Raw genomic sequence first — 12748 nt, forward strand, 5'->3', positions numbered from 1 at the left:
GAAACTGTGTCCTAGTAATCTAGGTTGATGATGTCCCCTTGAGGAGCTCATAAGGATTGTCATGTAAACCCTGCAGATGAACTTAGTCTGACATGACAATAAGGTTGAGTGGTACTACTCTTGGAGCTAGATATTAATTAAGTGAGTTGTCAGTAACTCATTTAATTAGTGGACATTCAATATCTTAAACACAGGGAGACTAACGCACTCATGATAAGGAGTCCATATTGTAATATGGGATTGGTGTGGTAGTGCAATAATAACTATTTAATGATATGAGTTATTATTGATGAACTTGAGTTGGGTGTTCGGGGCGAACACAGGAAGTTCAAGCTCATCGGAGACCAAAACCAATTCCTCCTCTCGGTCCCTGTTGTAGCCTCTATAAATCCTTATATCCATAAAGTCCACTTCTTACCCAAATAATGGGTCAGCCACATCCTTGTTTGGTGCAAGGGGGTCGGCCAAGCATGGGCTTGGAAGCCAAGAGGTGGTTGGCCAAGCTTGGTGCCCAAGCTAGGGGTTGGCCACTAGAAAAAGGAAAAGGAAGTTTTGTAAACAAAATTTTGTTAAATCTTTCCTTATTTGTAGTAATATACAATGGTTAAAAGAGAGATTTTATTTTGTTAAAATCTTTCCTTTTTTGTAGTTATCTACAATGGTTAAAAGAAAGATTTTAATTTTGTTAAAAACTTTTCTTTTATAGCCATTCTCATGGTTTTAAAAGAGAGTTTTAAAATTTTAAAATATTTCCTTTTATAGCTATCTACAAAGGATTAAAGAGAGATTTTAATTTTGTTAAAATCTTTTTTTTATTTGTAGTTATTTATAATGTTTAAAAGAGAGATTTTATTTTTTGATAAAACTTTCCTTTTTGTAACCATGATTTAAAAAGAGAAGTTTTAATTAATCTTTCTTTTTTGTAGTTGTCTACATGTTTTAAAAGAGAGAGATTAATTTTAAAACTTTCCTTTATTGTCATGTACAATAGGAAAGTTAGAAAAGAAAGATTTTAATTGTTGTTAAAATTTTCTTTTTTAAAGGGAGGTCACAAATAAGGAAATTTTAATTATGTTTAAAACTTTCCTTTTTTGCTTTGACCAAGAATTATAAAAGAGAAAGAGAGGGTGCCTCATGACACACACAACCCTATTCTCTCCTCTCTTTTCATTGGTGTGGTCGGCCCCTTCCTCCCTCTCTCTTTTCTCTTCCTTAGGCCAGCGGCACACCATCCTTTCTTCTCTCCCTTTCTTCTTTCTAAGGTTGGCACTCATCTCTTCTTGGTGGCCAAAACTTGAAAGAATTGGAGAAGACTCTATCTTGGTGGTCGGTTACTTGGAGAGGAAGAAGAAGAGAGAAAGTTTCCTATTTTGGCATCCCTTAGTGGCTCGAGAGTCTTGGAGGAAAAGACGTGGTTCGGGTGGATTCCATCTTGGTAGATCGTCGTCCACACGACGTCCAAGAGGAGGAGAGGAATACGACAGAAGATCAAGAGGTCTTTAGCTACAAAGAAAGGTATAACTAGTTATTTGTTTGCGCATCATAACTAGTTCATGTTCTTTGTATAGATCTTAAAAAACCAAATACAAGAGGCTATCGATTTTATGCTATTGTTTTTGTTATCGATTTTGTGTTTCGATTTCATGTTTCGATATTGTGCTTCTATTGAGGTCTCTGTAGTTAAACCTAGTTTATTGTAAGAAGTTAAATATCCGATTTCTTTCAAAGGTTTTGTCTAGGAAGTGGTGGATGATCTCATATCCAAGAAGGCCTAGTACCTTGTCATGTTTAACCTGGAAGCCGATCTTTGAAATAAATATTTAATTAACTTCTGTAATATGGTTTAACTTAGGAAGATTACATCGGTTAAACTTGGAGTAAAAATGTTAAGTATCGTTTCCAATCCAAGTTTAACTTCTGAAGACCAACTTGGATTAATAATGTTAAGCATCGTTTGCAATCTAAGTTGTACTTCAGTAGAGCACATGGGTAGCTAGGTTAAGTTCTATACTTGTACAAATTTTTGTATAGGGGAACAGAACGGAATCCAGTTGTAGCAACCAACACCCACAGCCATTACTAGATAGGTACCCCAAGCACTAGCGACCACACATCGACACGAGATAGAAGGTTGGAGGATAAAGAAACTTCCCAACAATGAAGAGACGAAGGACTTACTTGAAATAGGAAAGTAAGAAATTTGAAGCGCTAGAGAAGGAGATAAGGGTACACACAAATAAGGGTTTCACGGGACGATAACCCTTGCAACCCTACTTATATAATTAGGGGTTTAACATGAACCCTTGAGTTTGGGTCAATGGCAAATCAACAAGGATTGCCCACCTCCTGAGCAAAACAGATCGCAACATTATAATAATCATTACATCCAAATCGCCAATCAATCTTCCTTGGCAAAGGGCCACCTCACCTTAATGAGATATAACCTTGGAGGCGTTCATATCTCTCGGTCCTGAAAAATGAGCATAACAAAGCATGTCGTGCATTTAATAGGCATGGCGGTAATTAAAGACGAAGATTTTGTTAAAAGACGTGTTGTCTTTTGACCACGTGGAGAGAGGAGATTTAAAGTGAAGAACTTGGTCATAATTAGCACTGTCTAGTCAGTTGGATTTACACGTCTTTCGCATAGACTTGAGGGAAAGATTGGTGATGTGGAGATCAACCAGCGACTGCCATATGGCCAAAAGAATCTCACCAGAAGAGCAATCCATATTAGCCCTCAACTCGACTTCCTGACTTGACTTCTCGACTTCCAACTCCCGACTTCGATTGGAGCTCCTGACAGTGAATCAAGTTCTTGACTCCGACATCGACTTGAGTTTCTAATTTTCAACTCTACCCTTAAAGGAATCGTTACTCATAGGAGAACGTGGCCCATGTCACCATTACTACAAAAATGGCAGATAACGTAAGTGATTTATTCCGAAATAAAGTGAAATAAAGGTCATTTATGGTAGAGAATGTGATAACGTCAGCGAAAAATAAGGAGAACGTGGCAAACAACCTTCGCTCTATAAAAGGTGATCAATTCTACTTAGGGATGGCAACAGGTCTGGATTGAGGCAGGTTTGGCCAAATCTAGGACCCATCTCGCCTCCCTTTGGACCCGCTCCGCCACGAACCCGGTAGGGCGGGTCGGGGTTAGATCCGCTAGACTCGTCATATTTATTTTTTAAAAAATTTTTAAATACAAAATAAAATTTTTAAAAAATTGATTAAACATTAAATTTATTTTAAACATTTATATTAATAATATTTTGTAACAAAAAAAATATTAGCACAAATTAAAATCTATTAATTTTGATTCAATTAAAAATTAATTATCAATTTTTATTCAATTAATAATTAATAAAAAATATTATACGGGACGAGTTCGGGGTGTGTCCGATTAAACCCGGGACTTGCCCCGGACCCGCCTGAGACCTATTTAGGTGTTTAAACCCGCCCCACTGGGATGGGTTTATTACGGGGTCGGGTTTCAACCTGCCCCATTGCTATCTCTAATTCTACTAGCCCAGGTATGTAAAAAAGGGAAAAATAACCCTAATTCCTGTAATTCAATTTCCCTCACTATTGACTCAAGCGTGAATCCAACATGTCAAAAGCAAGAGAAAAGGAATGGAAGAGACAGAGGCTGATTCATAAAGAAAGAATCGTGGTGGGCATCACATGAGCAAAAGGATTGACCCATTGGTGTCATCATCACATGGTTGGACTAGGCCACTGATTAATGCATTAAATTAGTTTTGCTCAAATGGCTGTCCATACCCAAGAAAGTCTAGTGTCTCACCATGTTTAACCTGGAAGTCGATCTTTGAAATAGATATTTAATTAACTTCTGTAATATGATTTAACTTAAGAAGATCACATCGGTTAAACTTGGAGTAAAAATGTTAAGTATCGTTTCCAATCCAAGTTTAACTTCTGAAGAGCAACTTGGATTAATAATATTAAGAATCGTTTGCAATCCAAGTTGTACTTCAATAGAGCACATGGGTAGCTAGGTTAAGTTCTGTGCTTGTTTAAATTTTTGTACAGAGGAACAGAACAGAATCTAGTTGTATTATCACAAATTAAAATCTATTAATTTTGATTGAATTAAAAATTAATTATCAATTTTTATTCAATTAATAATTAATAAAAAATATTATAGGGGATGGGTTAGGGGTGGGTCCGGTTAAACTCGGGACCTGCCCCGGACCCGCCTGAGACCTGTTTAGGTGTTTAAACCCGCCCCACTGGGATGGGTTTGTTACGGGGTCGGGTTTCAACCTGCCCCATTGCTATCCCTAATTCTACTAGCCCAGGTATGTGAAAAAGGAGAAAAATAACTCAAATCTAGGGCCCGGATTGCATTGAACCAAGTTGACTCGTGTGTAAGCGCGATCTGCGCACACGAATGCCGGACCGATCGAGGCAAAATTTGTCCAAGTGGAACAACCAACATTTTGCCATGTAGCTCTTTTGCTGCTGTGAAACGGATGCATTAAATTCGAAATTAATGCAGAATCAAAACGGCCGAGTAATAATGAGCGAAACGGAGGACGTTTCACTGCTCGGCGAGTAATGGTCATTAATCGACCATTAACAGTGTCACTGATATGAGCTCCTATATAAAGAGGTTCCGATCATGGCCAGAAGAACACACAGCAAAGAAAAGGCTCTCCATTTTCCCCCTCCTCCTCTGTCGTGCAACTCCTGCTCGGCGGAGTGCCCGTTGTAGATATCAGGTGCCACTCAGTTTGCGGTGACCACCAGTGCTTGGTGGAGTCCACGGTCAACCGTTGTATCCTGGGAAACAGACGACCCTTGTAAGCCTCTAAGCACAGCCGGAGGTGAGTGAATCTGTTTCAAGGAAACTGCGACTCGCAGGCCTCGGTTAGCTCGCCCGGTCGGTCTCTTCATCTGACCGTCAGACTTCTCTGCCCGCTCAGGATCTTCGCCCGGTTTGTTAGCTAGCCCGGTCGGCCAATCTCTCTGACAGCCCAACCTGTCTGCTCGACCCGGCCGACCTCTCTGACAGCCCGACCTGTCTGCTCGACCTGGTCAACCTGTCTGCTTCGACCAGCCTGTCTATTGCCGGGTCTGTCTGCTCGACTCGGCCGACCTGTCTGCACTGCTCGGCCAGTCTGCCTCATCCGACCGGCCTCTCCTGCTTGGCCTGTCTGCCTCGTCCGACCGGCCACTCCTGCTCAGCCTGTTTGCCTCGTCCGACCGGCCACTCTTGCTTGGCCTGTCTGCCTCGTCCGACCGGCCTCATTGCTCAGATGCTCTGCTCACTCAGTCACTCTGAAGTTAGAACTTGGACAAAAATCAGCCCCTGCTGGCAGCCTGAGATCATCTGCTCAGGTCAACTCAACTGTAAGTTGAATTTAAATTCTGTGTAATTTTAAATTCAGCTAAGTACCTAAAATCTCCAGTAACAAATTGTTTGTGTCCAACACAATCTTATGTCATCACACAATATTGTTGCAAATTATTACCGTCGTGACAATGACATCTATTGCAACCCTATGACAATGTTCTTTAGCGGTTGCAAGGTCTTTTATGTTAAATGCAAAAGTGATAAACTTTGCAATTGTCCTTTCGGGACAGACAGTTGGCTAGCACATGGTAGTGTTGCTATCATTAGGTCTGGGATCAAATCTCAACTAATAGCCGAGTGTTTACCCTCTCTTATGTGTTATTCAACTGCCCAAGGCTAGTAGTCATCCGTGATTTACTTCTTTTGTGTTGACCTAGGGACGGACTGTCAGAAGCGCTGGGGGTGAATAAATTGCCTTTTACCACCATGAGTATCTACAATGCAATGAATTTTATAGAAGATATATTCACGGAGGTTTCAATATCTCGAAATAATACTTGGGAGTTAGTTGGTCATTTATAGGAAGGCCAACCTTGGGAGTGACCCTAAACTGAAAAGAAAAAAAAAAAAAGCTTACCCATCTCTAATAGTTACGAGTTAATCACAATTAAATGATGAAACATATGTATCATTTCCATAGGAATGCCATTAGGGTGTAACATATAGAAAAATGGTTAAGACAGATTCTTGAACAATTTTTGTTTATTTAGCATGACCCAATTTGTTTTGATTACTAAAACCAATAAACAAAATTTGTTGATAGATTTTCTTAAAAAGTGAGTTGTAGTGGTACCTAGATAGTGGGTGTTCAAGACATATGATTAGCAAGCATCTTAACTACACTAAAAATATAAAATACAAAAAATAAACCTTGCAATACGAATCTTGTATATGATAAGAGAACAATGTTGATTTTCTTGTAACAAGGTGTCCTATTAAACATCTTAATTTTAACACAGGTTGAGTTCGTTCTTCAGTTCATCAGTTGTTCTTTTTCTTTGCTCGAGTTTTTATTAAGTTCTTGTGCTTGTACCCTCAGAGTTTGTGTTATCTCACTCTCGGGTCATTCTTATCAAATATTTTGATGATGTTCAACTTGATTTGTAAAATTGAATTCTCCATCTTGATTTGGAGATAAGAGACAACCAAAATCAGAATATGGTGATCTCATATTCTCCACTTCCTTTTACTATTCTACTCACCATTTTCCATTTTTTTCTTCTTCTTTGAACTGTGCTGCTTTCTTCATTAGATTTGGAGATTTTGGGTCGAACTCCTAACTTAGAAGCCTCATAGCATTTGAAAAAGCCTACTTCTACCTCTTTTGATTTGGCATAAACTTGTGACTTCCATTAATTTGAAAGGATCTTAAGAAGAGATTAGATCAACTTGAGCAGACTATAGCTATCTTTTTATAATTACTTTAAGACATTGTAGTACATTCAGTATTAAATGTATTGGGCTACAAAACATTCCATCATGTCTGACCATAAAGGAAAACTAGCACAAGCAATAGGTGACATTGACTCAAAGATCAATTGAACTGTTTCTACACAACAACATGCTTTACATACTCCGAAAAAAGGATTTTTCCCTTATTCATTGACAATTTCAGTAAGTGGCATCTCAAATTTCTGTTGAAAAATTGAGTCGTCCTTTGTCTTTAGGACCACAGACAAATTGAAACATGACCTGGAATGAAATGGCTTGCCTGTGTGACCCACTGGGACCATGAAAGAAATGCATTTTTTGACCTGCACATTAGGTTATCACCTTTGTTTAGCAGGATAGATGGACAAAGACAAAGCTCCCTTCAGTTCATGTGGCAGCCATTTGAGCAAAACTAATTTAATGCATTAATCAGTGGCCTAGTCCAACCATGTGATGATGACACCAATGGGTCAATCCTTTTGCTCATGTGATGCCCACCACAATTCTTTCTTTATGAATAAGCCTGTCTCTTCCATTCCTTTTCTCCTGCTTTTGACATGTTGGATTCACGCCGGGGACAATTTTGCATTCAAGGACCACGAGGTAAAGGTGAGAAGGAAAGACAAGGCAAGGAAGCATCCACTGTTGGTCTGTTCCACTTGAGAATTTCATTCCACGCACCATTGAACTCTAGTCCATCCTTTCCAAAAGCTTGTCTTTGCTCAGCATCAGCAGGCAAGTTGCAGGAGGAATAAGGACCCTTCTGGCACTGCCAAATTCCTTGTGTTCCAAGATAGAAGCAGCAAGCTAATCTTGATTACTCAGAAGTTGACATGCATGAAAACGAGTCCAATCCTAAGAAATGTATGGCATCATCACCAGCAGAGCTCAGAACTTGAACGTAAGTAGCTTCACTGATGTAGTGGACAGCTTTTACAATTTTCTGAGATAGTGACTTGAAATCCTGCAAAAAAAAGGCAAAGAGAAAAGAATAGTTAAACACATATTTTATACAAAAGTTCCTGAAATCCAGCAGAGTTCATTCACCATCATCCTAACTTAAAGGCACAACATCAGGGTTTCATTTCAGTTTACCAAACATTATCATGACCTGTTAGATGCTCAACCAGTCATAGTCAAAAAAGGTTATGCACTCAATGATGAGCTCCTACCTCCCATGAATAATTATAACAGCTTTGTTTATCAATAATAAAGTCCAGAATGCAAGAAAATGCATGAAGAACAGCTAAGGCAATAAGATTATAAGAAAAGAAAACTTTGTCAATTTGTCTGTCCATAAATTTCAACCGGAAATTCATACTTACATCCAGTCACCATTGCCTACTACAAAGAACAATCCAAACATCAAAACAGAAGGACCAAAATTTATCTCTACATTGATTTCACTTCCCAGCAATTCTATCTTGAGATTATTCCTTTCTCGAACTCTAACTAGGTGAAATTTCTGAACAAAGATGGTTCCTTTTTTTTCATAGGAAAAAAAGCGAAGAGAAGAAGATAATAATCATATATGATTATTTTTTGTAAGTATTGCACAATGGAAGAGGAGGAATTGCAAGGTTAGAGAATAGTTGTTTTGAATTGCTCTTTCAGAATGGCTGGAGGTAGTCGTCGGAGTTGGGGAGGGAGTTGTGGAATGGCAAAGCAGAGCGGAGGAGCTTTAGCAGAAGCTGGGCTTTCCTTTTGGCCCTCTCCGAGCACCCACCTTGCACCAAGAGTAGAAGGTGGCTAACCACGCCGGCGGCCACCGCCTCCCATTGAAGCGTCTCCGAATTCCCCAGCACCGCTACAAGAGCTCCCGCGGCGTGCTCCACCGTCCTCCCAGATGCCTTCCCGGCCATCGCCCTCACCAGCGCCTCGACAGCAGCTGCCCCTCCTCCCCATCCCGCCACTACCGCTTCCCTGCCGCCCTCCCACCGGCAAAGAAGCTCCACCGTGGCCAATGCCCGTTCTGCATCACTGGATGCAAGTTCACCCACCCTTCCCACCACTGCCGCAGCAGCGCCTGCAGCCACCGCCCGGAATCTATTTTCCTTTGCAAGGCACAGGGCAAAGAGACCACGGATCCCCACCCGCACTGCGCGCGGGTTCCCCTGCTGCTCCACCAGCGCCACCAATCCCTCCATTACCCCTTCCGTCTCCCCAACCGCAGTTCTGATCTCCGCCGATCGTGCTCCTGCCGCGACGACTTCGATCACAGCCGCCGCGTTGATCCGTGCCTCCATCGACGGGTGCTCCCGTACCATCTCCCCTAACCGGCGAAGTCGCTCTGGCCGCGTCGCCACTGCCGTGCTCTCTGCCTCGGACAGAGGTAGAATAGAGAGCACGGCCATGGCCTCCAAGGCCGGCTGGTCGGCAAGTTCCTCCTTTCCCTCAAACGCAATCTCAACGAGAACCGATCGCGTCTCGTGGGTAGAAATCACCGCACGGTTCTTCTCCGACTCCCTTGCCAGCGCACGGAGGCGGCAGAGCGCTGCGACGCGCGAAGTGACAGATCCGGCGCTGGCGGAGGCGACGAGCGATCGGACGAGGAGAGGGTCGGCCGGCTGCTTGGGGGTGGGGATGCGTTCCACCCCGAGGGAACGGTGAGCGACGCACCACTCCTGGATGAGGCGGCGGAGGGTGTGATTGGGAATGAGCGTAAAGTCGGCGAGCGGCACGCGGGTGACCGGGCACGTCGTATTCCCCGTCGCCACCCACGACTCGATGCTCGGCCGGTCGTAAGTCTGCCCCGTGCACACCGTCACCGGGTCCCGCATCAGCTCCAGCGAGATCGGGCACCGGAAGTAGTGCGGTACGGTCACTGCCGCCACATCCAACGCCGCCACGCTCCCCGGCATCGCCCTTCTCAATTTCGCCGTCCGTCCGTCGCTGCGATTTGAAAGGCCGTCCATCACGGACAAAGGGAAAGCGTGCTATAAATGGATTGGGCGGCCTCGGCGGGAGGTCAGTGGGTGGGTCAAACGGCAACGTCGGCGGTCAAATATTTCGGAAGTGAACAGCTGGGACCGAACCGCTCCGGTGCGATGGATCACCAAACAGCGAACAGGGTCTCCCACCGATGAGATTGGTCGTTGGTGAGATGCGACGTCGAGCGCGTTGCTTCTGGCGGAGGAGGAATAACGAAGTGCAACGTGTCGCGCAACGCTCGCGCGCGCGTGCGGAGGAAGGTGACCACCAGGTCCCCTGAACCGGGAAGTGGCTCCGGTCGACACGCCAACGACTATCTCGTAGCGCGCGCTCGGCCGCTCTTGCACGTGTCTGAACCTCGCCGCACGTGTTGCCAGCTGTAGAGCCCCCCGCCCACTTTGACTATCCAGTCCACGGTGAGGAAACTCGTGACGAAATGCATGGTTCTAAGTTATTTTTTATTATATTAAATATTTTATAAAAATATAAATCATTTTTGCATGAGTGCAATATAAAATTAATTTTTAAATATTTATTTATCTTAATTCACATTAATAAATATCTAATTTTTATCGATTAATTTAGAATAATCGGTGCCAACTCGGAAACTTGAACAAGGACGTTGGAATTTAATAACTCGTTTTTGCTAGCCTTTGCAAACTCTTTGATCCTTTATAACCACAAAGTCATCTTCAAACAAACTTCACTTTTCTATTTTATAGTAAGGTAGTGAACTTGATCATTTTCAGTCGAACGTTTTCACAATCACTTCAACTTAACTTTTTGCTTGATAATGAATCTCTCAATTAACCCAACCTAGTTCCAGTCGCTTGCCCATCCTAACAATGACTCCTTTAATCGACTCATTTTGATTCCGCATTATCGTGTAAGTCATTTATGTTGGAACTGATGACATTGTTAGAGGGGAGGTAGACAGCAATTTGCTTCAATCGTTCAATTTCGTTCATCGATGTGTGATCATCTATAAAAGGTTAATACGTAGGGGAAAAAGTTACAATTCCTACTTCATAACCTAGAATTCTAGCAGTATCACTACTATAGTTTTTCCCTTGTCAGACACCTAAATATAGAGAAACCTTTTACAAACATATTCTCTTATAAGAAACACAAATAAATACTTTTATATGCCAGTCGGTCAGAAAATCAGGCCGCTCGAGTAAATGAACAAAGAATCAATGCTTATTAGAGGATGACATATTGTCAAAAAATACTGAGCCCACTCGGGCTTGAAGCAAGAAGGTCTTTGGATCGGATAGTTTAGGGTAATAGAAGTAATGAAATGCCAAAGACGTCAAGGGAATGTCGTGCAGGTGGAACAAAATCATTTCCCCGTACAACAACCTAAAGAAGTTCGACACTAATTGATGTAGGGAGATATAGAAATATTTATAGACGATGTAAAAGAAGGAATGAACGAGAAATCAAAGGCCTACACAAAACCGGTCCTTAAAGAAGGATAGGAAGTCGGCTAGTGGTTCGTGTGGCCGGTCGTAAGCGGAGGGAATGATAATTTGATAATCAGATGGAAAATGGCATGTGGATTTCATCTGGTCTATCTCATCCCCATTAAATCTGGACTCGGTGGAAGTATACCAGAGTCCAGGGATGGACATAGGAGGTTGTGAAAAACTAGCCATCGAAAACAAAGAAATCGAGAAGAACCAAAGCAAGGATTAAACAAAGAAAAGAAAGAGGACCTTATTGAGAAAGATCGCCGACGAAGATGAGGAGGAGAAGTGTCGCAGAGAGTGCTCGAAGACGAAAGTGCAAGGCGAAGACGACGACTAGCAAATGAAGGTTTATAAACCTCGCGGTCGATCACCCAAAGTCATCTGATCAAGGGTTGTGCAAAACTAAGATGAAATCTGGCCGTAGAATTTAAAAAGGCGTCTGTCACATCACCAACAGATATCCGCCTGTCAAGTCAAACGTGCGGCGGCAGAAGGTAGGACACGTGACAGTCAGCCACGGGAGAGCATTAATGATAATTAAAAGACATGACCGTGTGCTCGATCATAATGATCGAAGATTTACACAGTTATCCAGAAATTTAGAACGTGTCAAAGACACTTTCCTGACATGTCCTTTCATATGATAAATTAGAGAGCATGCCTACGACAAATTGGAGAATGTGCTCACAACCAATTGTACCCACGCCTTGAGGAGCATGCACGTCGTCCACCAAGGCACTATATAAAGGGGGGCCCACACACTGACGAAGGTATGCATTATTCATTATTCATGCTTGTGTCTACTATTGCTCCATCTTTTTTTCTTTTTCCAGTGACTGACTTGAGCGCCGAAGAGCCAACGCCGAGGACCCCTTCCTTGGCTCGGCACTGACGTTTCTTGTGTTGCAGAGCGGAACAGAGTCTGCATCCATTCAACGCAGCAGCCACATCCCCAGCTTTCCATCTCCAAGATTTTCGGACAGGATCACATACCTTACTTACCATATCTAATCTGAAGCTGGATTCTCCTTCTTCATTGCTGCTATCTTCTGACGTAGCTGCTTGTTCATCGATGCTCTCCTCTTCGTGACTCATCATTAGTGCTAGTCCGACATACTCCTCTAATCAAACTCTGATGATGACTCGTCTCATGTTGCCTTCAGATTCTTATGCTTCGATTTGCTTAACTCTTTGTTTTTCTCCTTCTTTTTCAGCTTTGATCAGTCATCTTTGATGTATCCTTCTTCATCACAGTTGTAGTATCTAATCTTTCTTTTGCCTCTTAGATTTTTTTTGGTCTGCAACTCATTAAACTTGTTAGATCTAAAAAACTTTTTAAACTTCCTTACCATAAACGCTTCTTGATCTATGTTGAGTGAGGAATCTGAATCTGGCTTAATCTTATTTGATTTCAGTGCTATGTTTAGGTTTAATGTGTCCTCTTTTAAGCCTGCACATCTAGACTTGTGATGCTACAAGATTGAAAACAAATTATCTAACGTACTTACCTCTAGATCCTTAGAAATAT

At 42.2% G+C, this 12748-nt stretch overlaps 1 protein-coding gene across 1 annotated transcript; it reads right to left on the reverse strand.

Moving 5' to 3' along the window:
- Positions 1 to 8077: 8077 nt before the first annotated feature.
- LOC122006921 (U-box domain-containing protein 26-like) lies at positions 8078 to 9769 on the reverse strand. Its single transcript, XM_042562618.1, has one exon. The coding sequence runs from the start codon at positions 9730 to 9732 to the stop codon at positions 8428 to 8430; it is 1305 nt and encodes a 434-aa protein (XP_042418552.1). The 5' UTR covers positions 9733 to 9769; the 3' UTR covers positions 8078 to 8427.
- Between the last annotated feature and the right edge of the window lie 2979 nt (positions 9770 to 12748).

This window comes from Zingiber officinale, chromosome 7B (genome assembly GCF_018446385.1).
Source record: "Zingiber officinale cultivar Zhangliang chromosome 7B, Zo_v1.1, whole genome shotgun sequence".
Lineage (NCBI taxonomy): Eukaryota > Viridiplantae > Streptophyta > Magnoliopsida > Zingiberales > Zingiberaceae > Zingiber > Zingiber officinale.